Source organism: Xenopus laevis, chromosome 1S (genome assembly GCF_017654675.1).
Source record: "Xenopus laevis strain J_2021 chromosome 1S, Xenopus_laevis_v10.1, whole genome shotgun sequence".
Taxonomy (NCBI): domain Eukaryota; kingdom Metazoa; phylum Chordata; class Amphibia; order Anura; family Pipidae; genus Xenopus; species Xenopus laevis.
In genome coordinates this window covers 191,247,652-191,275,305 of record NC_054372.1, presented here as the reverse complement: position 1 = coordinate 191,275,305, position 27,654 = coordinate 191,247,652, and the positions used below count along the sequence as shown (strand labels likewise).

The 27,654-nt window shown below is 39.2% G+C and overlaps 1 protein-coding gene across 18 annotated transcripts in view; it reads right to left on the bottom strand.

Annotated features, from left to right (window-relative positions):
• Positions 1 to 3,452: 3,452 nt before the first annotated feature.
• The window catches only part of tcf4.S (transcription factor 4 S homeolog), a 298,455-nt gene continuing 274,253 nt past the window's right edge, over positions 3,453 to 27,654 (bottom strand). For 8 of the 18 annotated variants that reach the window (XM_041580620.1, XM_041580612.1, XM_041580610.1 and 5 more), the window contains 6 exons: positions 26,654 to 26,863; positions 11,444 to 11,579; positions 9,184 to 9,346; positions 7,689 to 7,918; positions 6,347 to 6,487; positions 3,453 to 4,621 (listed from right to left, as the gene is read on the bottom strand). In XM_041580620.1, the coding sequence (XP_041436554.1) occupies positions 6,351 to 6,487; positions 7,689 to 7,918; positions 9,184 to 9,346; positions 11,444 to 11,579; positions 26,654 to 26,863 (876 nt within the window). In that variant the 3' untranslated portion in view covers positions 3,453 to 4,621; positions 6,347 to 6,350. Of the gene's footprint in view, positions 4,622 to 6,346; positions 6,488 to 7,688; positions 7,919 to 9,179; positions 9,347 to 11,443; positions 11,580 to 26,653; positions 26,864 to 27,654 lie in introns of those variants that run through there. The other 10 variants (XM_041580615.1, XM_041580623.1, XM_018244573.2 and 7 more) reach the window with 4 other exon arrangements.

Here is a 27,654-nt window from a genome sequence, read left to right as displayed (position 1 = left end):
TAGGATTCTATAGGATTTATTCTATAGGACCATGACAAACTATACCTGGTGAGTTTCTTTATTACATTTTTATGTGGTTTTTACAATTAAGACGTTATTTATAAAAATCCGAAAAAACGTCTGACCAAACTAGAATCCAGGATTGGACCTCATTTATTATTAAAAAAAGCTTGATTTAATCGGATTGGAGAAGCACTAAAAAAAATTGAGTGAAAATCTGAATTGTACAATTTTTTTTTATTTGTTTCCCGAATCGCTTGATTTTTTTTTCAGGCTTTTTCCTGAAAATTCGGAATTTTTCAGATTTTTGCCCAAAAAGCCAGATTTTCGGGCTAATTCCAGCTCAGACCACAGAAACGTCCAAATAGGATAGGGACCTCTCCCATTGACTTATTTACAACCTCGGCAGGTCTGAGAGGGAGGACTTTCAGATTCAGATACCTCAGGGTATAATAAATCTTGAAAAATTCAAGTTTTCTTCCATCAAAAATCCAGATTTTATAGTAAAAAAGATTTTTATGCATTTAGACTTTAATAAATAACACCCTAAATCTCAAATATTTTGAGTTTTAAAGAAATACAGAAAAAAGTCAATTTTTAAAGACTCTTGAAAAAAAAAGGAAATTTGAATATTAGTAAACAGGCCTCTTATTCTCTGGTCTTGGTTTGAGATCTTAAAATGTCATGATCTCGCTTTCTACCATAGTTCCCAGCTATTTCTAAAAGCAGACCAACTTATAAGAACAGCAACGCATTATCAAAAGCTTTGAGAGTCAACCTTTCTTTTTAATTAGAAAGTAATATGCGTATTTCGAATTTTTATTACAATCTGTATACACTGTGGTCAGTTTCTGATGTTCTGAAAATTACAAGGGGCTCCAACCTGATTTCCGAAACAAAACCAAAAAGAAATTCCAGTTAATATATGAGAGCCATGAAGTTAAATTTCCATGTAGATATATATATTTATAGATTTTTTTTAACCCAAGTAAAAAATCAAAGACAATAGTTGCCATTTATTCTTCCACAACATACTGTAAGAAAAAACACTTTTTGTGGAAAAAAAAGAAAATAGTTTTTATAATACAATATACAACATTTTTGTTCTACTAAATAAAAACAGTGTCCATAAAACCATGCCCGAGGGGAAGGAGGGAGAAAACGGCTGTTCTTCCGATGGTGTTGTCCGTTAAAACAAACCCTCACACACGGACCCTACCGTAATCCACCTCCACATTAAAAAATAATAATAAAAAGTATAAACTTACAACAGCTCATTTTGCCACATTTAACATATTTACAATTTTTTTTTCATCATACATCATCAAGGAAAATGAAAAAGGTTTATGCGTATGAACACGATTCAAGGGCAGTTATCGTATTTGTTCTTTTTTTTTTTTTCAGTGATTTCGGAAACATTTTTTTTTCCTTGAATCTCATTTTAAAAGTTTTTATATTTCATCCACATTAGTTTCGAAACTGGAAACGAAGAGAACAAAAATAAAACAAATACAACATATAAAACACAGGAAGAGTCTACATGTAAAAATATAACTTTTACGTACGCCGTTTTAAAATAATGATGCGTCTACCGTTTGTTGCATAAAATTTACAAATGCAAATTGTCTTGTCTAATGTATATTACTGGAGAACAGATGGACATTTAGACCGATTTACGGCATTTTCTCAGGGCTAAATGTTTGGGTGGGGGAAATGTACTTAGACGAGGGATCTGTTAAACACATGCCAGGTTTTGGATGGATGGAAAAATTTAAGTTGGCAGCAAAAAACCATAATTTTATGAAAAGCGCTGTATGTGAAATAGACTGCATACCAAAATTGGTCATCAAAGGATTTGCAATGGAAGCTGAATTCTGACATGCTGGGTGGTATTGGTACTCAGAATCAAGAACGGCATTCGTACTGACCCAAGCAATAAAGTGACACTATTCTCCTCTGGCATGTCTATTGGAATACAGGTGTGGGACCAGTTATCCAGAATGCTCGGGACCTGGGGTTTTCCGGATAACAGATCTTTCCGTAATTTGGATCTTCATACCTTAAAAAATCATGAAATACACCCAATAGGCTGGTTTTGCCTCCAATAAGGATTAATTATATCTTAGTTGGGATCAACAACAAGCTACTGTTTTATTTTTACAGAGAATAAGGAAGTCTATGTGAGACTGGCTTTCCAGATAAAGTTTTTTTTTGGAGTATGTTCATTGCAGAACAAATATATATATATAAAGTCCGTAAGGCTGCTGCACACACTTAAAAAGGGGATAATGCCTTGGTGCTAACAGAAGTATTATATAGAATTCACAAAAATGCGGTTACCCTCTAGGGACTTTTGCAGTAAAAAAGCTTTATTAAAATCAACGTTTCGACCCTCAATGGGGTCTTTGTCAAGATGATAAAGAGCCCATTGAGGGTCAAAAGGTCAATTCTAATAAAGCTTTTTTATCTGTAATAATAAAACAGTAGCTTGTACTTGATCCCAACTAAGATATAATTAATCCTTTCTGTAATTTGGATCTTCATACCTTAAATCTACTAGAAAATCATGTAAACATGAAATAAACCCAATAGGCTGGTTTTGCTTCCAATAAGGACTAATTATATCTTAGTTGGGATCAAGTACAAGCTACTGTTTTATTATTACACAGAAAAAGGAAATCATCTTTAAAAATTTGCATTCTTTGATTATAATGGAGTCAGTGGGAGACAGCTTATGAGTAAGTGCCCAACTCAGGCACGAAACGCATCAGACAAAAATGATATCAAAGGATATATGATATCATTGGGACATATATCCTTTGATATCATTTTTGTGTGTTGGCTGCCTTTGGAACCAGGGCATGTCCCTCTGGCTATTTTCAAAGATATACGGAGATCAGATGAATGGACTTTTAAAATAATTCACGAAACGCATCAGGCCTACATATATCCTATTACTTTTCTAAAAATATCTTTGGCTACTACTTGTGGATGACCTCTTACTACATCGGAATGCTTTGTATTTTCCCAAACCCTTGGACTGGGGGTTACCCTGGTAAGAGACCATCTTTCGAAAATATTTTTGTGTTTTTTGATTTTGAATCTTTCACTATTCATTTTAATTTTTTTTTTTGACTTCTGTCAAAAAAATGGAGCCACACACCAGTACTTATATGGCTATATGGGAGACAGCCTTTCCATAATTCAGAGCTTTCTGGATAACGGATCCCATACCGCTACTTGCAAAGCTTTTTTGAGTCACTGCTAACGTTTTTTTTTTTATCCAATAGGATAATGGCATTTTCTAAACTGAAGAGGCGGCAGCAAGCAGCAGTCAACCAAGCTCATTGCAGTTTTCCTACTTGACGGATACCAAATAATTCAACCACATCTTGTTGCATACGACTTTAGCTACATATGTAGTTAACACTTGTAATTCATTAGCTATATCACAGCCACTTAGATAATATTTTTCTTTTTTTTTTTTTTTCTTTTATATTTTAATGATGATAAGAAACATTGGAAGGCACAGTGGTAACATTTTGTAGCACTCTAACCTTGTACCTATGAAAAATCCCAGAATAAGCTCACGTGAGCAGCTTCACACAATGGCAAACTCCGAATGCCAAATCTGTGCTGTCTGCGGTATGTACATGGTGTGACTTAAGACCTGTGATGCCAAAAGAGCAGAGAATGAACTCGGAGAAGCAACGCCGGCCTCTGCGCTGTATCCTGTATTACCTCCCACACAGAGTCTGCATTACATATTACAACAACAAGGAAGGAGGCTAAGGGGCAAGGAGAGAGGAGGAAAAGGAAAAAAAAAAATCTCTATTTACAGTAAAGTCTTGTTTTTTTTTTTTTTTAAAAAAGTTATTCATTATTTATACAGGAGCAAAAACAGCTTTTAAACAAATGAACCAAAGTTTACCATATTCACTACATTTTTCATATATATATATTTATATATATTTATATATTTGTCATAGGTCTATAAGATCCATCTGTTCCTCCGACCCAAAGGAATGGCTAACGTCATCGCTTTCATTTTTCAATCGGACCTTTGCTGGTTTTTTTTTTTGTAAATATCTGGGCAGCAATTCTTCCCTTCTCCTTAATCCAGTAAGTATAAACACTAGCGGAATCCAGTAAAAACAACAAAAACTTATTTTTTTTTTCTGTTGTCCCCCAAGAAGTACACTTTTTTTTTTTCATTATTGCAAGTTTTACCATTTTGAAATGAAATATTTTTTTCCAGACTTACAAATGAATTATATATTTTTTTTTCGTTTTTATTCCAAAAGAAGTTTAGGCACAAATGCATGGTTCCACAGTGTGGAGAAGATTGCCAGTCACGAGGCTGCAACGTAATGCTTTAACGTAACATTCGTGAACGATACGCTGGAAAGTTCTCAAGTTGCACTTTTTTTTTTTTTTCTCTTGCATCGGGAATGCTGAAACCTCTCGCGTCTGTGGTGCATATAACTACTCAGACTTGTCTTATATTGTACAAAAGAAAAGGGATAAAGGAGAAATGTTTGTGTGGGTTTAAGATAATACAGCTGTTAAGGAAGTGGCTTCTTGTCTAAACGAAGAAACGCAAAAAAACAAAAACTTGGACCTGAAAAATAAGCAGAGGAAAAGGTAGGATTAGTGTTAAGTAAGCATGTTATGTATTACTTACGCACACTGCGCCAATGTAATGGACATTTCAATAGGTGGTCTGTAGAAGGAACCCCCCCACACACATACACACAACAAAAATGGGTGGCCGATGTGGGGAATAAACGTCAGATCTAACCGTAATTACAGATTTTTTAGGGTAGTTAGGTTTGGTGCGCTGAGTAGATATTACGTCCCAATTTATCTAGATGAAATAAAGGTGTATATAGTGTAATACAGTTTGTTTTAGGATGGTATCAGCTAATAAGATCTACTCACAGGGTTTCGATGTATGGATTGCAACGAAAAAATGTGTCTGGTTCTGAGCAGATAATGCAGTCAGTCCTCAGAGTACCTGTAATAGATAGCTGCACTAGTGTAATACGGCCGGAATTCTCAAGAGGTGCTTAAAAGCGGTTGTACTCACCAAATAGCAGACGCCTGAGGAAGTATATGTTATACGAAACGCGTTGGGCTTTTACTGAATAAATAAACAGTTCAATTTATAAATCATTCCCTAGTAGAGTTGATTTTTACACCCAAAAAACCAAAAGACCGGCATACCGAGTGGAAGACCGAATAGAACCGTGGAGGGATCCGTCAGCAGCGCACCGAAAGAAAACCTCAGCGTCTCAACACACGTGGTAAGGCCTGGAGCGCACGATCCCTGAACTGCCAGCACAGGTCTGAGAAGCAGTTCCATCTAGCGATCGCCGAAAATAACGTGAACGATCGGCAGGAGAAGGTGACATCCTCCCTCCATAGATACGCTCTCCTTTAAACTGCTATTCGGTGAGTACAACCGCTTTTAAGCACCTCTTGAGAATTCCGGCCGTATTACACTAGTGCAGCTATCTATTACAGGTACTCTGAGGACTGACTGCATTATCTGCTCAGAACCAGACACATTTTTTCGTTGCAATCCATACATCGAAACCCTGTGAGTAGATCTTATTAGCTGATACCATCCTAAAACAAACTGTATTACACTATATACACCTTTATTTCATCTAGATAAATTGGGACGTAATATCTACTCAGCGCACCAAACCTAACTACCCCATTTTTACAATCGTGCGGACCTGTGTGGATCCACATAAAAACATTTGGTGCAGCTAAAAGACTTTTTTATCGGACCAAGCGCAGCGCTCACACCCTATCTACAAATTGTACAGATTTTTTAGGGCCAAAATTTTTTTAATTTATGCATTTGAAGGAACATTTTGTAAGGGATGTAATGTATATATAAATATATGTACAAATAGTTGTTAGTATTTGGACAGTTGGGGTTTGAATGATGTGCTCAGCTGTGCTAATACAGGTATGACTAAATCGACTAAATCTCCACGCGTGTCTCTGCCGAATTATTTTCTTTTTCTTTGTAGTAATAAAACAGAATTGTGTACTTGATCCAAACTAATATTTAATTAATCCTTATTGGAAGCAAAATCTCTATTGGATTTATTTAATCTTTAATGTCTAATTTAGTAGACTTAAGGTATGGAGTTCAAAATTACATAAAGATCCCTTATGTGGAAAAAAACAGGTCCCAAGCATTCCTGATTCCAGGTCCCATACCTGTACTGGTATACGCAACTATGCATTGCCACTGAATACACTTATCCCAAGAAGCGTAAAACAACTAACATATATTTTACAATCTATGGCAAGTGTTAAAATGTACCTTTTTACATCTGCCCCAAATGATTTGATGGATCTCCCATCCCAGGATGAGGACCTGCCAGGGACAGTGGTGAGGGATCGGAGGAAACCTTTTCTTCTTCTCTTCGCTTTAGGCAGGCAGCTTTAGGGTTCAAATTTCTCTCTGCAAACAAAATGCGAACTGTATTCATACAGCGCCAATAAAACAACAAACAAATCAGCCGTTTAGAGCAGGAGGCTAGCTAAAAGAAATGATAGACTAGTGGAGTGCAATGTTTTTAATATCCAAAAAAACTATTCCTGTTGTCTGCTGCTACTTTTTATTCCTTTATCGATTCCCAAATACTACTGGTTTAATCATAACCCAAAAACATGATTCTCTTTGGTAAAAAAAATAAAAATAAACCTTAACCCTATTGGGGCAGACTTACTCACCTTTTTGGCACTTAGTACAGGAAGCAAAACCCTTGTACTTCTAGAATGAAATACAAGGAATTGTGGGAGTCGCATGCTTAGGGCTTGAAGGTGGCCACACACTAACAGATCTGCTCATTTGCCGAGGTCACCGAACGAGCGGATCTATCTCCCAATATGACCACCAAAGGCAGGGCAATATTAACATAGCCCGGTCCTTCAGTTCTTGGGCCAAACAATCAGATTACAGTGATGGGAATGGGTGCCGATCAACTAGCTGATGCTAGTGGGGGAAATCAAACCTGCCCTATTTTTGGCCAGATATTGGTCAGGAAGGCCCCATAGATGGGCACATAAACTACCGAATTGGTCTAAAGGACCCAACTTGGCTTAAATCTGCTGTGTATGGCCACCTTTAAAAGCAAGGTTCAACCAAAATCTGAAGGACTGCTCAAGTTGCTTGACTTCTCAGCTACACAGTAAGTGAAGCCATTTTGCTTATTAAGGGTGCAGCGTTAGTCAATTTGAACCACTACTTAGGCCAAATGAGATGGCCAAACAAATGGAGTGGGTTGCCTGCACTATATATGCAGGGAGCATGTGTCATCAGTCAAGTCTACGTTTTTGCCTTTTAGCATGGACCATTACTAGCTGCGGGTAGCAGGTTCTCTGGACTGTTACATAGAACTAATATTTTAGCAGGCTATGATAATGCTCCCCTACCTTGTAGGTCAAAGACATTAAAGAGAATTTAACAAGAGGATGACAATACACTTGACCACATACTGATGATAACGACGATCATCAAAGACCCCACCCCTTCTATGCCCCATTATGATTATGATTTAAACCAGCTCAAGTCTGAATAAGCCCCATCCTATTGGTTGACAAGTTTAGACGGTTCTGTTTTAACGCTGAGAGGTACAATAAGGAGACGAAAGTAAGATTACCTCGGACTTGCTGCTCTAAATTGAGTATGACGGCCACAGCCTGGTGCAGTATTAAAAGCTTGGTTTGTGGCTTATCGCTCTTCAGATGAATTTGCACCATGCGGCCCAGCTCCTTAAAAGCCTCATTAATATCACGGACGCGGAGACGCTCTCGGGCATTGTTTGCCATCCGCCTTTCCTTCTCTCTTTCTGCCTTCTGCTCTGGGGTCAGGTCTTCGTCATCATTATTGCTGAGTAACAATTGACATGTTTCAATAGGGGCTCTCCATAGAAAGACTTCAACAGTCATACAGGTAGAGCACAACTCTCATTACAGGTAGCACACACCAAAGGGTATGTTAATTATGCCATACACAATATACAGAACTCTAGAGCAACCGATTGGATGTTTGCATTAAAGGATAAGTCAACCTTTAAAATAAGTGAATTTAAAATGAATGAGGGGGCTATTCTAAGGACTTTTATTATTTAGATTTATTTTCTTTTTATTCCAAGATATTAAGGGACACACGTGCTGTTAATATGAATGAATTTAGTTACAACAGCGCCACCTGCTGGTCAGTTCCCCACCAGTCTGACCACCAAGTAGTCAAAGAAGTTGTCAGGAAAAAGAAAGAGGCTGCTCTGATGTTCTTCTGCTTAGGAATACAATTAGAAACCTTTCTCAAATCTTTCCTAAGCAGAAGAACATCAGAGCAGCCTCTTTCTTTCTCCTGACAACTTCCTTGACTACTTGGTGGTCAGACTGGTGGGAAACTGACCAGCAGGTGGCGCTGTTGGAACAAAATTCATTCATATTAACAGCACATGTATCCCTTAATATCTTGGAATTAAAAGAAAATAAATAATCAATGTAAATAGCCCCTTCATCAATATCACATTCACTAATTTTAAAGGTTTACTTATCCTTTAAGCATTGGTAGCTATTGGTTGACAACTACTATCTTGTTAACATGAGTTCAGTGTAGTCTGCTATGCCTACTTTGGTGCAAAAGGCATTCTCTCTTTCAAGAACATTAATGAACCCTTCCATGTGAAGGTGCATGAGGTTTAACATATACATGACCTTCATGTCAGCAACACAGACGCTAAATATACACATACAGTGATTATGAAGAGAAACCCCTCAAGGGTCAGTGCGCTCAGTTTGTTCCTTTTGAGATATATATTGGCATAAGATTTCTATTTTTGTATTCTAATATCACAACACAATTCTGTATTCTATGATACACAGAAGATAACAAATCGTATACACTCAAGCCAATGACCCAGAAGGAAACCCCAAGTTTGGCTCTAGTTTTGTGACAACATGACAGTATATTTCTGAAAAGGTAACAGGCCGCACTTTTATAAAAAAAATCCCTTGGTTTCCTCCAGGCTGTGAGTTTTATTGTGCCATGGGGAAATAAATACTTAGTTTCTCCATAATCCATTCTGTTCACTTCATCAAAATCCAGTAAAGGAATTAAATGAAGCGACACTTATATACTGTTACCTAGATCTTGACCTCGTAATTGATTTGATATCCTTCTTGTCGTCGTCTAATTTCTTGTCGTCGCCTGATTTCGAATCTTGCAGGTTCTCATCTCCTTCGTCTTCAGATTTGATTTCGGAACTCCCCGGAGAGACGGACTGAGCTTGAAGACCGGTTGGGATACCTGTATGAAAGACACGCACCAATGTAAGGTCTGGGAAAGTGTGCTGGGATTCTATGGAATTGTTAGTTTATACTCATGGGAGGCCCATTTATCAAAGGTCGAATTTCGAATTCATGTTAATTTTTTTTTAACTCTAATAAATTTGAATATACTCGAAATTCGACCGGGAGGTTATTTAAGGAAAAATTCAATATCTAAAACTCAAACTAATATTACCGACCCAAAAACTCGAATTAGACTTAACTCGAAGGCTATTAACGTTTTCAAATTGGTCACTGGACCTCTCCCATTGACTTATACATGCACTCAGAAAGGTTTTAGGTGGCAAATAGTCTAATTCAAATTATTCCCAGAGTAAAGGTTTGATAAATCTTAAATTTCGAATCGAGTTTGGATTATTCCCAATTCGAATTTGTGAGTTTTGACCAAAAAAAAAAAATTTGAAAATTCGAATTTCCTATTCGATCCTTGATAAATCTGCCCCTTATTGTTATATTTTCTCTTTGTATGTGTCTAATGGAGATATAAAGGAATAAAAATAGAGGTTTTGCTTTTTTCAACCCCCATATTTTAGGTATTACATGCTCTACTTGCTGTTTTAACCATGTCAATGTTTCCTTGTCACTTTCCATAACCCTCCCATTGTTTTATAATCTGTTTGGAAGAATGAGACGAGGCAAATGTGATGGTGTTGTTTGCACATTTTTAAAAAGGTATAATATGTTGTTTAACAACTGGAAAAAAGGCTTAGTCACAGTATAGACCTCATGACAACTGCTGTTGGACTCACAGTACCACTCCAAACAATTTCATTAGACCATCCAGTCTGTCCATGGTTCTGCACATTACTGCATTTAAAGGGCAAGTAAAGTCTAAAATAGAATAAGGCTAGACACACTGTATTTTGTGTACTAAACATACACATGAACTTACTGCACCACAAGCCTAATCAAACAAATGATTTATGCTTTCAAAGTTGGCCACAGGGGGGTCACCATCTTGTAACTTTGTTAAACATCTTTGCAAGACCAAGACTGTGCACATGCTCGGTGTGGTCTGGGCTGCTTAGGGATCGTCATAAATTATCAAAACAGCACAAGCCAAATAATATCTGCCAGAAGCCGATACAGCAAGACTAATTAATAATCAGAATATACAGACTGCACTGGGTCCTGTGTTGTCATGTAATCTAATGTGGATTTTATAGTTTTTGTATTGTTTAATACAAACTTTCTCTAACTCTGCAGGACCAGTGGCTGCAGCAAAATAATCCTCCAAGTTTATCTGTTTAAATCTGGCTCCTTGATCTTTGTCCCTGCAGCTGGAGTTGGAAACAGTAAAGGGGATTTAAAGGCAAAAATAAAATCAAATACAAATCTCTAAACAGTCACCGACTGCTCTACAGGGAAACAAACAAAGAAAGATGCTTTAGTTCTGCATGAATGGGAAGGTGGGGGCTCCCCCTGCTGTTCATAAGTATGATTGTTTCCCTGCAGAGCAGTTAGGGACCGTCTGACAATTCCTATCCACAGCAGTAAATGAAGGGAGAATTTCACTGCATACAGTCAGGTTTGTTATAAAATCAGTACACATTTTTTAATTAAATTATATTGGAGATAGGTTTCTTTTTCATTAAAGAAAGTAAAAATGGGATTTATTTTTTTTTGCCTTTACATGCCCTTTAAGTATTCAGCGTGTGAAGGCAGTGATACTGTAGTGCTGGTCCAAATAGAGGCACCCAAACTGGTGGAAGGGGGCCCAGGTTGATGGGCAGGTTATGCACTAATGGCAAAACGAATTTCACTGCAAAGCGAGGAGCCTGAACCCAAAATATCTGATGACCTGTAGTTTAGAGCTTCAGATTTACGAGCATGTTCTCTAACTCACAGTTTATATATTGCCCACTGAATTACCATTACCATTCCAGAGAGTGGTTATAACCTGGTATAGTAAAAATATTGGCCATTATCATACTGTGCCCTCTAAAGTTTAATGTTTTAAAGTCAACATGTTAGATCAATTAGAAGGCCTCCATGTATGATGAATCCATTTGAAGATCCTCATCAGTGCATCATTGTAATGAACAGTGATTCTTACCCCGGTATGGATCTTGGCCAGTGTTCAAATCAGGTGATGTAGCTGACTGCACCGGTAACTGCGGGACGGACACCTGATTTGGCACAAGTGAGTGGCTGCCCCGTAGATTAACGCCATCTTCACGATGAGCTCCGACCTACGGAAAGAACACAACAGATTTGTTACCCCAATAGGGAATTTAAGAGGGTTTCCTAGTGACATGGCTACACTGTGTCCTGGAACAGTAACATATAAGTTGTTAGTTCTCTCTGATCTAATTACTATTAAATAATGACAACTGATAACACAAGACTTTTGTGTGTCTTGAGAAAGGTCTCACAAAGACACCCGAAACGTTGACAAATACATTTAGATTTTTTCACTATATTTCTAAGTCCCGGTGTGCATTTATATACTATAATTCTGTTACATGAATCAGTAGATAGCACCTGGGCATTTGCCCACCATTTTTGAGTGCACCACTCTCTGGACTGTATATAAAGGTATGGTATCCGTTATCCGGAAACCCGTTATCCAGAAAGCTCCCATAGACTCCATTTTATTCAAATAATCCAAATTTTAAAAACATATTTCCTTTTTCTCTGTAATAATTACACAGTAGCTTGTACTTGATCCAAATTAAAATAGAATTAATCCTTATTGGAAGCAAAACCAGCCTATTGGGTTTATTTTATGTTTACATATTGGGTTTATTTAATGTTTACATGATTTTCTAGTAGACTTAAGATACGAAGATCTAAATTATGGAAAGATCCCAGGTCCTGAGCATTCTGGATAACAGGTCCATTTATGTCTCTATTTTTTCTTTGGCTTTTAAAAATGCACTAGAGGGAGCTCTTGTATTACCTGTCACATCAACGGTTGGAAAAACACACACACAGGGTGCAGTACGATGCGTCGCTGCACATTTAGTGACAAATATGGGAGAGTAACTCAGGCAGGTAAAACGTCAAATTGTCTCCCTGGGTGCTGCCGTTGAGCGCACTGATTGGTACCAATCTGTCTTCTATCACTGACCGCCAACGGATCTGACAATTATTTCAATGCCCATATGTTTAATTGTGGGGCCTTCGATTCCCCAATTGACTGCAGAAATTTCCATTTGCCAGTTCTGGGCTTCATTTACAGAGACAAAATGCTCCGGCCTGCCATTTATCCCATGATGAAAGTTAATCTTGATGGGGAACTTGGGAGTATTGCATAGCTCAGATCACTAGTCAGAACTGATTCAACCAATGACCATTCCTTTCGCTCTCTACTTTAAATGGCCCATTTATCTAAGGTGGAATTTCAAATTCATGTGAATTTTGTTTAATTCGAAAATACTCACAATTCGACTGGAAAGTTAAGAAAAAAATTGAAAGTCTAATATTCGATCGAATAGTTCAAACTCGACATTTCCAATTCGTATTTGATTCGTACAAATCGAGTTTTTTCCCAGAAAAAAAAAAACCTTGAACGTCAGGAAGGCTATTAACATCTCCAAATGGCTCAACCAACCTCTGCCATTGACTTGTACATGAACTCGTCAGGTTTTAGGAGGCATATATTCGAATTAGGACTGTTTCCAGGGTCCAGGTGTGAAAACTCTCACATTCAAATTTGAATAGTGGGATTAAAATTTGAAATGTGTGAATTTTGAAACTCTAAAAATTTGAATTTACTATTCGACCCTTGATAAATCTGCCCCTAAATGTCTTTATTGCTGAAAGAATTCCTTCTCTCCCTGCTTTCACCATAAGCATTACTAAGGGTGTTAGTCATATAATTAATGAAATATAGACACGCGTGCCCCATTTCGTGTCATTAATTTTTATATGTAGAAACCGAAACTGCGCGACTCAAAAAATGAAACAGAATTACTAGGAAAAATGTTTTCCTCTGAACAATGTAAGGGATAATAAAGGGCATACGTCCTCTTTAAAAGATCCTACAGGCAGACGCGCAACGACTTGTGGGTTGTAGCGTTAATAAACCCAATCTTACGTGAACCGCGTGCCAAGAAATTTTAATTGTGATGAAAATGTGTCCAAGAGTCTGTCGTTAGCAGCCATTGTTCCCAATATGCGCACATCAGACTTCGACTGGAGTATAGCTATCTTCCATGAAAGAAATAGAGATTAATTAGTGTTTTTCATGCGGTTCAGATTTGTTTCACACTGATTTTTAAGACTATTTGCTTCATATCCAGCTGCCTTGCCCGGCCTATCCTAAACCCCTTCTGGATAGTTTATGTGGCTTTGAAAACAAATCTGTGGCACAATATATAAAAATAAGTAAATAACCAAGCACACACTTCTTAAAAACGACTGAATCCATTTTGGTTTTCTTAAAACCTCGTCTGTACGTGCCTTACGCAATTACATAAAATATATTTTTGTGTGTATGTACAAGGTGTTAGTATTCAAATTCCTCGCACAAGTGTTTCGAAGTAAGATTACTCTCCAGACACCTGCTGGGGTAGAAGGAGGAAATTCTAAATCACTGTCGCGATTCCTATGAAATAAAAGCAGCAGTGTTGTAGGGCAAACGAGTCTGTTCTGTTGAGCAAACAATGGGTGATTAAAAGGAGCTTAAAGGAGAGGTGCCATTAACCACAATCCTCACATCAGATCTGTGTTACTGAAAATGTGTGGAACGTATGGGGGAGTGCAGTGCACTGTAGGAAGGCTGGAACCCCAGATATTCTAACATTTTTAGTAGATTTTACTGTATATATTTTATTAGCTTTTGCTATGAAGCACGTGCCAAGGCTTAAAGTGATACCAAGTTCCTATAAAAATCATAGGAACGTGTCCATATCAAGGAGGTGCTGCACGCCAAATATTTTCCTCTAAAAGCCCCCCTCATCCTCGTAAACCTTTGTGAAGCCGACCCATCTGACACTGATAACGGATCTTCTGTGGTTCTTTCAGTGATGCTGGACTGATCCTTCTATAGGCTGAAGGATCGCGTGGCCCTCAGACCAGCATCACTGAAACAACAGAAGATCCATTAGCAGTTTCACAGGGTCGGTTTAACAAAGGTTTGCAGGGCTGGAGAGGCTTTGGGGGGGGGGCTTTTAGAGGAAAATATTCGGTGTGCAGCACCTCCTTGATATGGACACATTCCTATGATTTTTATAGGAACGTGTCGGTATTGCTTTAATAAAGTTTTAATAAAAATTCAAGTAGTAAACAGTAGTGATGTGCGGGTTTGGGCCGACCTCGCACTCTTCTTCACGGCTTCCGACTTCAGGGTTCTTCTTTTATAGACACTGTGCCTGCTCTCCCCGCCCCTTTTGTGACATCATTGGTGGGCAGGCCTATAAAAGGAACCCGGAAGTCGGGCGCGGTTGGAGGGAAGGCCAGACCCGCACATAACTAGTAAACAGGCACATAAAAACATAGTAAGTGAGGTTGAAAAAAGACACACGTTCAACCATTGACCTATATTTTAACCTGCCTAACTGCTCGTTGACTCGGAGGAAGGCAAAAAAAAAAAAACATCTGAAGCCTCTCCAATTTTCCTCAGAGGGAGAGAAAATTCCTTCCTGATCCAAAGAAACAGAATATTTGTCCCACAATTTGTCCCTCCTCTAGGGAAGCTCAAAAGCGTGAGATTGTGAATGGAGGTGGTGGGCAGCCTGGACTCTGGTGGTCCATCAAGTTGAGATATAAGACTGTGTGGGTTTTCCAAATCTCCATTTTCATGTACCTTTGTTATAAACTAAAGGGTCTCTGACCATAAAGTGAGACACAATTTGGGACTTCAACCTAAAAACTCCTATAAATATTTGCTCCATAGATTGGAGTAAAACGAACACTACATTATGGACGAGTATCCTGATTTGGAATTCATAAAAATTCATCAGTAAAACTAAATTTTAGAGAGGACAACAAGAAAAGAAATGACAGCTTAACATAACTAAATGCTATTCTTCTCTCTCTTCTCAAGTTTCAAGATCCCCTTTCTTCTTTGTACCCTCTCACTACGCTGGAGTGTGTTTGTGCAGTCCCTTTGTAAGGACAATTTCAGCAAGTTCCTCTGAAGTGTCTCCATATTGCAGAGGCTATGGCATACTCGGTGTAATTACCAATGTACGACCAAACAGCTTCCATGTCCTAGGATTATAACCTGACCATGAAATATCAATTGCGCACAACCGTTCGAAGACTGCCTGCTTTGCGGTTTCAATTGTCTTGCCCCATATCTTATCAATAGGCAGAGAACGAAAGACAATTTTCTCAGATATGAAAAGTGCTGTTCACAAGAGAAGTGTGTCCTCGAGATTGTTGGGAAATAGCCCTACAAAGCTCCTTAATGGCTCACAGATGGGCCCTCGATTTGCAAAGTAAAAACAGGAGACAAAAGCTCAGTGTACACAATGACAGTGCACAGGAATGGCACCGGCTGCATCAAGTAGCAACATTAATCCAGGGCCTGGAAACTAGCGGCAGGCAGAAGAGGGCGCAATGATAGGGGGGCACTGGGCAGGTCCCTCTTAAATCGTCTTCTGCCTACTCCTAGGCTGTTTTTGCAGTTCTCTTTGTTTTCCCCCCTCCCCTCTGTTGCGCTGCCCCCTTCCCCTCTGTCACTCTCCCCCCTTCCCCTCTGTCGCTCTACCCCCTCCCCTCCTTCATTCTCCCCCTTTCCCCTCCCCTCTGTTGCTCTGCCCCCTTCCCTTGATATTGGTCTTAATGTTAATGGTTAGTTACCCTAGAGCACAAGATGGCCGACATCCATAACCTTTCATAAAAACAAATATATTGCAAGATTAAATACAACCCTCAAGCTGGCGATACACGGTCCGATAAAAGCTGCCGACAGACCGAGTCGGCAGTTTATTGGCCTGTGTGTGTGGCGCTCCAACGGGCTTCCCCGATCGATATCTGGCCATGTCGATCGGGCAGGGTTAAAATCCAGTCGGATCGCTTCTTCATCTGTTTGTTGATGCGGTCCCGTGATCCGACCACCCGTATTGGCTGTATTATGATCCGAGGACCCACGATCGGATCAGCCAGATAGCTCCCACCTCAATGTGGGCATATCGAGGAGAGATCCGCTCATTTGACGAAATCGTCAAAACAAGCGGATCTCTATGTGTATGGCCACCTTAAGAGCGGAGTTTGTGTCACAGATCATTTCTGGCTCAAGAGTTGTGGGTAAGGGCTAGATCACATTTCCCACCTGGTTTAAGGTCTCGTATATAACATCATAAAAAATAAAAAAAATAAAAATCTTTTTATTAAAAAAAACAATACTCATGAATCTTTGTTGTAACTATATATTAATCTGTATGTTATAGTTTGCTCTATAATTTTGTTGGATTTATCGCATAGAATAAAAGTAGATTTGAGGGAAAAAAAATTAAAAACTAAGACAGGGGGGGAAAAAATCTCTTATCCCAGCTAAAGTGCAACGTTGTCAGAAAGGGAAGGAATCAACAGTACAACTGGCCTCTAACAGTATGAGGGTATTACTGCTCTAAATGGTTCCCTATGAGGCGAAATCCTTTCATCTCCATTGTATATAATAATGGTTTCCATATGCGGACGGACTCTGCTATAAATAAGATCAAAAGCCGTAAGTAAGGATTTAATAAAAAAATGACATTAAAAGTGGCATTAAATCAGGAAAAAAAAAATCAAAGTTCAACACTTAAAAAAAAAAATCTCACTAAGCAGCTTTTCCAAATATCGAGGCGTAGGGCATTAAAAAAACTGAAATCTGTTTAAGCCACTGCTTAAAGAAGAAGAGTGAAAACATGCAACGTTTAAGCCCAAAAAAGAACTTTTGTATTGTGCAGTGGGCGTCTGAATGGCAGGCGGACTACATCTCCCAGCATCCTTTTAGCTCACAACAGCTGCAGCATTTAGAAGAAATAAATAAGCGCGGCATGGCAGCGTTCCCTGTTATTCTCCGCACGCTTTCTGTCCTGTTTAATGAACGTGAACCCTGCTAATCTACCATTTCTCCATTGCTTCACTTGAAACACACAGGAGGCTTCGGAGAGGAAGTTTTCCTTGGCAGGGATCATTATTGATGTGATGTGAAAAGTCCAACTTTCATAATAAATTTTCTTCCAGGACAACAAAATGTTTTGTTTTAACAATTCCCAGTTGATTAGAAAGTGCCAATAAGTGTCATTTTAAACAAATCTGTCTTTTTATTTATTTTTATAAACCATTTCCTCCCTTGGGTTAATTCCTGGGTCCCTCCCATCCAGTTACTGCAACAAATGCAAATAAAGCTGTCTTTAATATACAGTAAGTGCCCGTAATTGTAACTCTCGGTACGATGAGGTCACTTCCTAACAGAGTGTTCGCAACGGCTCAGCCAGCTCCAAATAAATCTGAAACCGATTGATTTTATCCTCGGACAATACTAAAATTTTATTAAATGTTGGACACTTCCTTCAAGTGTCCTCAGTGGCGTAACTAGATGTTACTGGGCCCCACAGCAAATAAATTTTTGGTTCCCCAACATCCAGAGCTTGTCCTGTTTTACCAATATTTATTGAAATTGCATATGAATTAAAGCCTCATGGGGCCCCCTATACCTCCTGGGCCCCCCTGAATAAGGACTTCATACAGCATTGGACTGGGGAGCCCAGAGCCCACCGGGCCTTCAGCCTCAAGGGCCCCCCCACACCATCCCACGGCCACCACCCCCAGCCACAAAATCCTCTCTATGACACTACCCCCTCCCTCCCATAACTTTTAACGCTGCACAAGCGTTGCCGTTGTCTGGAAGGAGGGGGTAGGAGAGGGAGTGCATGAGCGGGTCCGGGCCACTGGTGCTCAAAACAGCCGTGCCCACCGGGTTTATTCTCTGTGTCCCGCCAGCCCAGTCCGACCTTGACTTCATATCAGAAGTATTATAAAATTATCACTCTGGGTGTGTGGCCCATTTCTCCATTAACCCAAATCAACAGGCACCTTTCAGGACAGCTATGTTTCAGGCTTCCTTTCAAACCTACGATAAGTCTGAAATATTAGGGTCTCATAATTTAAAGTGATAACACCCCGCAAAAAGGAAGACGCCCAGGTGCACCGCCCTGAGCCCTCAGCACAGGGAGCAGACAAACTGAAAAACCTTTTGGAGCAGCCACTCACCAGGCGATTAGTTCAGAGGCTATGATTAAGTGTTTATGACACAAAACGCGTAAGGCTGTGGACACAGTAAACTCTCTTCGCTCTAATTGCCTGGTGGAAGTTTGCCTTCATTGAGTGCCTGCTCCAAAAGGTTTTTCGGTTTGTTTCAAACCTAGTTGGCCCACTTGACAAAGCGTCAACTAGACTGTAAATATGTGCAATTCAGCATACTATTTAGCTGCTAGACCTGCATCATAACATTTTGTCTATTTTTCCTGGTAGCACGACATTATGGGATCTCTCTGTACAGACTATGAACAAACTTAGGAGGCTGTTCCTGCTGGATTGTGCTTAGTTCAGGGGAATACCTATGTAGGTATAGGGTCTATTTGTTCCGTATTGCACTTAGTACAGGGAAATATATATACGTTGGGACTGCTTTGGTTTGTTTATGCGACAATATTTGTATAAAATGTGTACAATACAGGTACGGAAACCCATAATCCAGAAAGCTCAGAATTACGGAATGGCAGTCTCTCATAGACCCCATTTTATCCAAATAATCCAAATGATTAAAAATGATTTCCCTATTCTCTGTAATAATAAAACAGTAGCTTGTACTTGATCCAAACTAAGATATAATTAATCCTTATTGGAAGCAGAACCCGCCTTTTGGGTTTATTTAATGTTTAAATGATTTTCTAGTAGACTTAAGGCATGAAGATCTAAATTACGGAAAGATCCCTTATCCTCTTGACCTGCTAGGCCACAACCTCCACTGATAGTATCTTACTACTACTAAAAGCTAAAGGTGGCCATACAGTGGCAGATATGCTCCTGTATCCAGATCATGGGTTGAACAGATAAATACAGTACCAGTGGCCATTGGAACTCATAACCTAAAGATACAGAACTACAGGAACATATACACGTTCAGATGGTGTTGACAATGGTGGAAACAAACTGCCTGGCCAACTACTTTTCATATTTAAAGGAAAACGATACCCCCCAAACAATGTAGGTCTCTATAAAAAGATATTGCATAAAACAGCTCATAAATAAAACCCTGCTTCATGTAAATAAACCATTTTCATAATAATATACTTTTTTAGTAGTATGTGCCATTGGGTAATCATAAATAGAAAATTGCCATTTAAAAAAATAAGGGCCACCCCCTAGGATCCTACAATTGCACACAAACAAACCATACATGTTAGGTCACATGAGCCAATTAACATACAGAGTTCTGTCTTTTGCTTCCACACTTCTTCCTGTTACAGTTAGAGCTGCAGTATTTCTGGTCAGATGATCTCTTCCTGTTACAGATAGAGCTGCAGTATTTCTGGTCAGCTGATCGCTGAGGCAGCACACAGACCATCACAAAATGGTGGTTCAAGGCAAGAGATGTATGCCACTTAATATGATATAAACTCTGTTGCTTAAGTATTAATTTTGGGGGTATAGTTTTCCTTTAAATACAAAGGGAAAACAAAAGCAATGACGTTAAAGTGGTCCTTAAAATACCACTAAAATGCAGCTCCTAGTCTCCCATAAATGTCTCATTGACAATAAATATGCAACCAGGGGCCGATTTCCTTGAGTTGTAACGTTCACGCTGGAATTCGGATTTCTCGAATTACACCCAAAGACACAGGAGTGCACCCAGATTCCCACATCCTAACGCTGGTAACAGAATGCATCCCATTAAACGCAATCCAGCGAAATCAGCCCGCGCCGCATTCCAGCCCGTTTCCAAGCACCTGCTTTACTGATGAATTCAGCTCAGCTTCTCAACATTTAGACGGTTTCACAAAACAGCTTTTTAAACAAAAGCCAGCTGTTTCCCATCAAGACTACAGGGGAAACAAAAATCCGAGGAGCTTGGTGGGGTGGGGGGGGTATTACTTGCTCAGATAGAACAATACTTCATTAACTCACTTTATTTTTTATTATTATTTTTTCTAGCATTTATTGAATGAAAAAAAAAAAAAAAGGAAACATGATTGCACAAAAAATAGCTTGGAAACTACACAAAACCTTAAATTTATCTTTAAATAGTTTCATTGAATTGTTTCAGGAAATCACCTGCAACATGGAATAAAATGATATTTTACTCATTGGGGCAGATTCACTAAGCGTCCAATTTTTTCTAGTGTCCGCTTCGCTCACATCGCAACACTTTCCCAGGCGTAGATTCGCCAGGACAACGATAATTCACTAAAATCCAAAGTTGCGTCCAGGGCGCCGAACGCTGGCGGAGTTGCGCTAGCGTTACTGCTGCAAGCGAAGCGAATGTTCCGCTAGCGTTGGCTAATTTGCGGGAAGTTAAAGTTAAATGGACGTATATATTGCAGCAAATACATTACATTACACAAGCCCAGGGAACCTTAATAAAATAAAATAGTTGTTATATTGCCCTACACATGAGCCTAGTGTATAGTTTATGTTCCATATGTTAGGAAATGTAGGGGGGAAGCCGGATACCCCAGAAAAAATTTATGATCTTTTGCAGCCTATCACCCTGAAAAATTAAAAGCGTTTTTGAAAATTTTCAAATATTTTTTGAGGAAGTCCTATCTACTCTATTGCACTTCGCCTGGTCTGAGGTGGCGAAGGCAAGTCTGGCGTAAGAGGTTACGTTCAGTAATATCTGCATCTTAGTGAATTTGCGTAGTTACGTCCATTCGCCAGATCGCAACTTCGCCAGGCATAAGGGAGCGAATTACAGCTAGAGTCTATCTCCTTCGCTAGCGTAGTTACGACCGTTAGTAAATCGGTGAAGTAACTAAATGACGTCATGCTGGTGAATTTTCGCTAACGTCAGCCACTTCGCCCTTTAGTAAATCTGCCCCAATAACTCTAATGCCCAAAGTGCTCAACTGCTGTTTTTGAAAGTGTTTATTTGGGTTTTTTAGAAGTTAGAAATCACAGAACGTATATAGACGCTTCCATGCACTCTTCTAATACTTAGAATATTAAGGGCATTACCCAAACGACATCTTTAGCCACAAAATAAACACCTTAGGACGCAGGATATGCAATGACATCATTGAGCTTGAAAGAAACGCATTCACACGCGCGCACGCGTTACAAATGGAAAAATCCTCGGCAAGTGGCCACAAAAAGCAAACAATTTTATAAAAGAAAGTCTCCAGAAAATGTTCTACGAGGTTGGAGGTGTTAAACGCGTGGAACAGAGTCGCTAGCACATTTTTGTCAGACGTGTGAATGCACTGCTAATATTTTCCAGAAGTAGGTAATTGCTAGGGACATAAATATTATATCATTCCATCACTCATAGTGTCAGCCCCGAGAAAGAAAGGAAAGAGAGGAAAGATGGAATCCTAAGAAGAAGTAATGAAAGGCAAGGATGTGGTGGGGTCTTGAGGCAAAATGGACTTTCTATAGTGTAAAAGTGCCTAATTTCTGGCTTTACAAATCCCACCACACTTCAACTGGTCAAATTACATTAAACTGCACCCTGTTATATTCTGGCCACACCCCCATTACATCCTGGCCACACCACTTGCTGAAAATCAGAGAGGTCAACCACCTGGAGGTGATTTTCAGGAGTTTTTTGACCACTCCACTGAATTCTTTCTGATTAAATATTTAAGGGGTTGCTGCTCTGGTGCTCAGGATAAACTTCAGCAGCCAATGATAAATAGGTGTTACCATTCTAATTATTATAATTTATTACAGAACATTGTAGGCAAATCTTTCTGGAAATTATTTTTCATCTAATGTCAGTCCCTGCACAAGTGGAGTTTGAAAAGTTGATGAGCGAGTCAGAAATATCTTAACCCAAAGTGCACCTAACCTACTACTTCCCAACCCAAAGCCAACATGAAGTCCTCTTCTACTTTATGACCCACACTTGACTACCCTCTTATAATTTATATAAGGATGTGTTTAGCCTCCAGGGGGTCAACATTATTATATTACCTAAGGGGAGGGGACTTGCTTGAAGTTTGACCTCATTTTCTGCTTTATAATTTGCCATGACTTCTAAGCTTATCTTCTCAACAGCTGCTCAGAGCCCACTAAGCATGTGAGTGTCACAGACACTTTCCAAGATGGTGACCCCCCGTGACAAGTTTGAAGTCCTGGATCATTGCTGCTATTGAGATGCTGAAACTTTAGGCTGGTGCCCGATTCATTTTTAGGGTTTAGTTCTCCTTTAAGCACTGAAAGGATAAACCTCTGGTTGAAACTGGACCCAAGACTCTAGCATAGCTCAACACTGAGTATGATGAATGTCTCATGTGTGGCAATATCCCACACCACTTTTTGTAGCAGTATAGAGTAACAGGGTGTATTTTCCCTCTAAGGAGTATAACATGGGAAAATAAACTTATGAATAAGGAAGCATATTTTGGTTATGAATAGGCCCATGGTTTCATGAGAAAATGCACAAGACTGTCCACTCGGAGGCCCAGAGCTGGATTGGGTTTCACATTACCACAGGATATTCTCATCTGAAATGTATATAGACGTTGCCGAGAAGATCCTCTAACGGATTTGGAATCTGTTTCCGGACCCTACCTCCTACTGTTCATTTATTTACTGCAGCTGCTTAAAATGTTATGGCCTGTTTCAAGTCCAAAAGACTGAAAATATGGAAAAAATTAACATATTCTTTGTGCGAGTGTTTTTTTTTATTGTTCCTTTTTTCTCTCATTTTCTTCAGAATATGGAATGTATCAAATGGTCAAAGGCTAACCCTAAAATTAACTGTGCTTGAGAAATTGGGCCTTTGTTCTTTCTCTGCTTTACACTTCAAACTTCTTATAGTTATAAAAAAAAAAAAAAAGACCTCCTAAATTTCTTTGATTTACGAGTTGGATTTTTGGACAGTGCAAAGTGCCATTTTTGGATACTCTGGCTGTCACACAGAAAGAATAGGAAAAGTAGACAAGCAGCAGAATGTACAAACTGTTCTAGTGTCTTAATAGACGGCATTCATTTTGACAGCCCAGTATTGATCTTGTGGGCTTGAACTTTAATCCAGGAACATCAAGGATGCTGGTCACGATCTGTAGAATCAACCCCATGCTTCTTTAGCAAGACAATGGCTACAGCCGGCCATACATGAGCGATAAAATCAGAAGTTTCCGAGTTGGCACTCAAAGCGCTTTCTGACGACTTGATTTGCCAATATCTAGCTGAAAATTGACTAGACATCTATCGGTTAGAAAATCCTGTTGAACCAAGACATGCCTGAACACCTGAACAGGCCTCAGTTAAAATCCACTGGCATAGGAGCCACCCAATCGGATCAGCCAGATTTGGCCGTGTGGGCAGCTAAATCAGGCACAGATTCCCTTTTTTAAAAGTGGTATGCCCTGCTTAAAAGGCATGTAAAGGCAAAAAAATAAAATCCAATTTTTACTTTGTTTAATGAAAAAGAAACCTATCTCCAATATACTTTAATTATAAATATGAACCATTTTTATAAGAAACTTGACAGTTTGCAGTGAAATTCTCCCTTCATTTACTGCTGTGGATAGGAATTGTCAGACGGTCCCTGACTGCTGGACAGGAAAACAATCATACTTATGAACAGCAGGGGGAGCCCCTCCTTACTTCCCAGCCATGCAGAACTCAAGCAGCTTTGTTTGTTTCCCTGTAGAGCAGTCGGTGACTGTGTAGAGATTTGTATTAGATTTTATTTTTACCTTTAAATCCCCTTTACAGTTTCCAACTCCAGCTGCAGGGACAAAGATCACGGAGCCAGATTTAAACAGATAAACTGGGATTCTATTTGGAGGATTATTTTGCTGCAGCCACTGGTTCTGCAGAGTTGGAGAAAGTTTATATTAAACAATACAAAAACTATAAAATCCACATTAGATTACATGACAACACAGGACCCAGTGCAGTCTGTATATTCTGATTATTAATCAGTCTTGCTGTATCGGCTTCTGGCAGATATTATTTGGCTTGCACTGTTTGATAATTTATGATGATCCCTAAGCAGCCCAGACCACACTGAGCATGTGCACAGTCTTGGTCTTGCAAAGATGATTAACAAAGTTACAAGATGGTGACCCCATGTGGCCAACTTTGAAAGCATAACTCATTTGTTTGATTAGGCTTGTGGTGAAGTAAGTTCATGTTTATGTTTAGCATACAAAATACAGCATTTCTAGCATTATTTTAGACTTTACATCCCCTTTAAGGGTTGTGGGAAAGGTGGTGGCATTTGTCACCAATACTTAATGGATATTGGTTACCATTTTTATTATGGTTTCCCATTTTGGGGTTAAAATTCAATAGGGAGCTATGTAGGTTGAAAAATAACCTCCAACAGGAGAAACAATAGCCTCCTTACAAAGGTGACCTGCAACTGAAGCAAAGCAACAGTGAATTTCTAATTTCTCCTTTAAAACAACCTTGAGCATTAAAGTAAAGGAGGCACCTAATTTGAGTGCAGTTTAATGAAGAGCAGTGACTGAGGCCCCTAATATGTTTCCCATGACTCTGTCGCTGTGCTTCCTTTCATTTGATTGTAGCTGTACATTGTTAATAGCCTGGTATATGAGTGAAGACAGATTAAGTTCTAGTTTACAATAGACAAAGAAAAAGCCGCAAGGAAAACAATACATGCTGTATATTGGTCCCTAAGGCATAATATATGTTCTCTGTAACGCCAAACTGAAGTGAAGTATTTTTTTTCCCTAGACCAATAAATACATCAAGGTTTTTTTTTTTTTTTAAGGGAACAATTAAAAAAGTGCACATGGAACCATATTCCTTTTACTGAAGGAGAATGGACTTTTCAAGATGTGAAATGCACTGAAGTTCTTAATTAAAAAAGAAGGGGTGGCTGTGCCAGATGTACACGTCTTCATTCTTCATGAAGCCTTTCTGGCCACTGTGAGTAGATCTCTATTACACTGAAAGCCTCAGAGGTTCTGCCTGTTCCAGGTCTGATTATTGCCACTTGTAAGATCTGCTTTGGTCTTGACTCCAAACAAGCTGTGTTTTGCTTGATGTGGCCACCCATGTAGTTTGTCCAGATCTGGCTTATCCCAGTGTTTGACCCTCAGGTCACCTAGGCAGCCTGTACGTTGATGATGGTGGAGACGATATTTACCTTTACATATGTACTACTGAGCGAAAACATTTCAGTAATGCTGAGACAACATTGAGTTGCACAGCCCAACAATTTATTGCACCTCCAAGCAGGTCAGTGATACAAATTGTAGAGTCAGCGTTTGCTCCTACAAGAGCACCATTTTGCCTGAACAACGAACAATACAATAGAAATTGCAGAGTCAGCGTTTGCTCCTACAAGAACACCATTTTGCCTGAACAACAAACAATAAAATACAAATTGTAGAGTCAGCGTTTGCTCCTACAAGAGGACCTTTTTGCCTGAACAACAAATAATACAATACAAATTGTAGAGTCAGTGGTTGCTCCTCCATTTTGCCTGAACAATGAGCAATACAACAGAAATTGCAGAGTCATATATACTCACACTTGACCCCAACCCCACTAGCAAGAGCAGGTATATGGGTAATAATGAGGGGTTAGGGTGAAACATGGCACATGGGGTCTCCTCAGGTATGTAGACCTGTCATGACAATGTAGGATGACTAAAGGCCACCCTAAACATCACCCATGGGGACCTACTGTATTTACCTTATTACACAAAAGAGCTAAATTAAGCATGAATTGTAAAGGTGGAAATGCACAGTGCTAAATGCAGAGCTTGGGGAATAGGGGTGGAATTAAGAAACTTGTGGTGGTTAGAATGTTATGGCAACAAGGAAGGGAGCCCAGACTTAGCTTGTGTACAGAGACAAATGGGCATTTAATTACGGTTCTCTAACAGGAAGCCATAGCCTGTAAAATAACATACCATAAAACTATTACAGCGCACTAATCTGCAGGAACAAACTCCAACTACAGAGAGATGCTATACAAATACACAGAATCATTATTCCACTTTAATTAGCACTATTTATGAGAAAAAGCCCCCTATATTTGCTCATTGCCTGTACAGTGAGATACGATAAACTAATCACAATTTTTAAGGCTATACTGTTCCTTTTAAACCAGGTCTTATGGAGTATTGTTTAAGTGGGTAATACACTCATTTAATAGTGACACTTAATTTCCTTACCATGAGGGAATGCCTGTTTGATGGCAGAAGACCTGTTCCATATCCTGATCCAATTCCACCCATTGCACCATTGTGAGAGGGACCTATTAGATTGTGTAACTCGCTGTGGCTTCCTGGCATTGCTGTTGAAGGACCCACCGCGTGGTTCCGTAAAACGTGAATTGCATCATCTAATCTTTCCAATCTGTCCTCAATTCGACTTTGCTGTGTCAGTTGAAAAAAAAACCAACAAATAAATAATTGTTTTTGTTTAAAGCGACTCAATAAAACAATAAACAAAATCCATTGATAACCTGTAAAATAAACCCTCAAAATCTGTGGGGCCATCAGCTTTCATTAGACATTAGTAATGTCATCTGTGTCTCTGAAAATAAAGGAACTAATGACCTCCCTACTTCATAATATAATTACGCAACATTTATTTATTTGTAAACTATTCAATGTGGTTCCCTAAATCGGAGGCCTTATGTAGCAGATAAGATCTCCAAAAATTGTTATAGTCCCCTTCCTTAGTATCCAATCATCTACTCCATAAATGATCCATATCGATATATTATATGGAAAGATATTGAACCTCGATGACTTGGAAGTCCATAATTTGATCAGGGCCCCGTTGCTGATACGGCTTTTCAGACACAGTTCCAATAGTATCTAAACCAAGAAGCAATTGTTTACCCCCAATTCGTCCTAAATGACTTTCAAGCCCAACTTCCTTTAGACATAACAGACCTTTACACTCTCTTTGGTCTTTAGCCTGCTCTACCACATATGGACTGGGCCAACCAACTCCACAGTTTCTAAACCACTGATCTAATCTGTGGGTTCCTAACGTCTACCTTGAAATCAGCATTCATAATTTTTTTTTTTACAATGACGCCATTATCATTCATTTTGAAGGCTTTATACTGCACCTTCACACCTCTATCCACCACCTTGTGGAGCTGTCCATTTGCCCTCAGAGCTACCCCCTTACTGTACATTGACATAACAGAGGAGAAAAC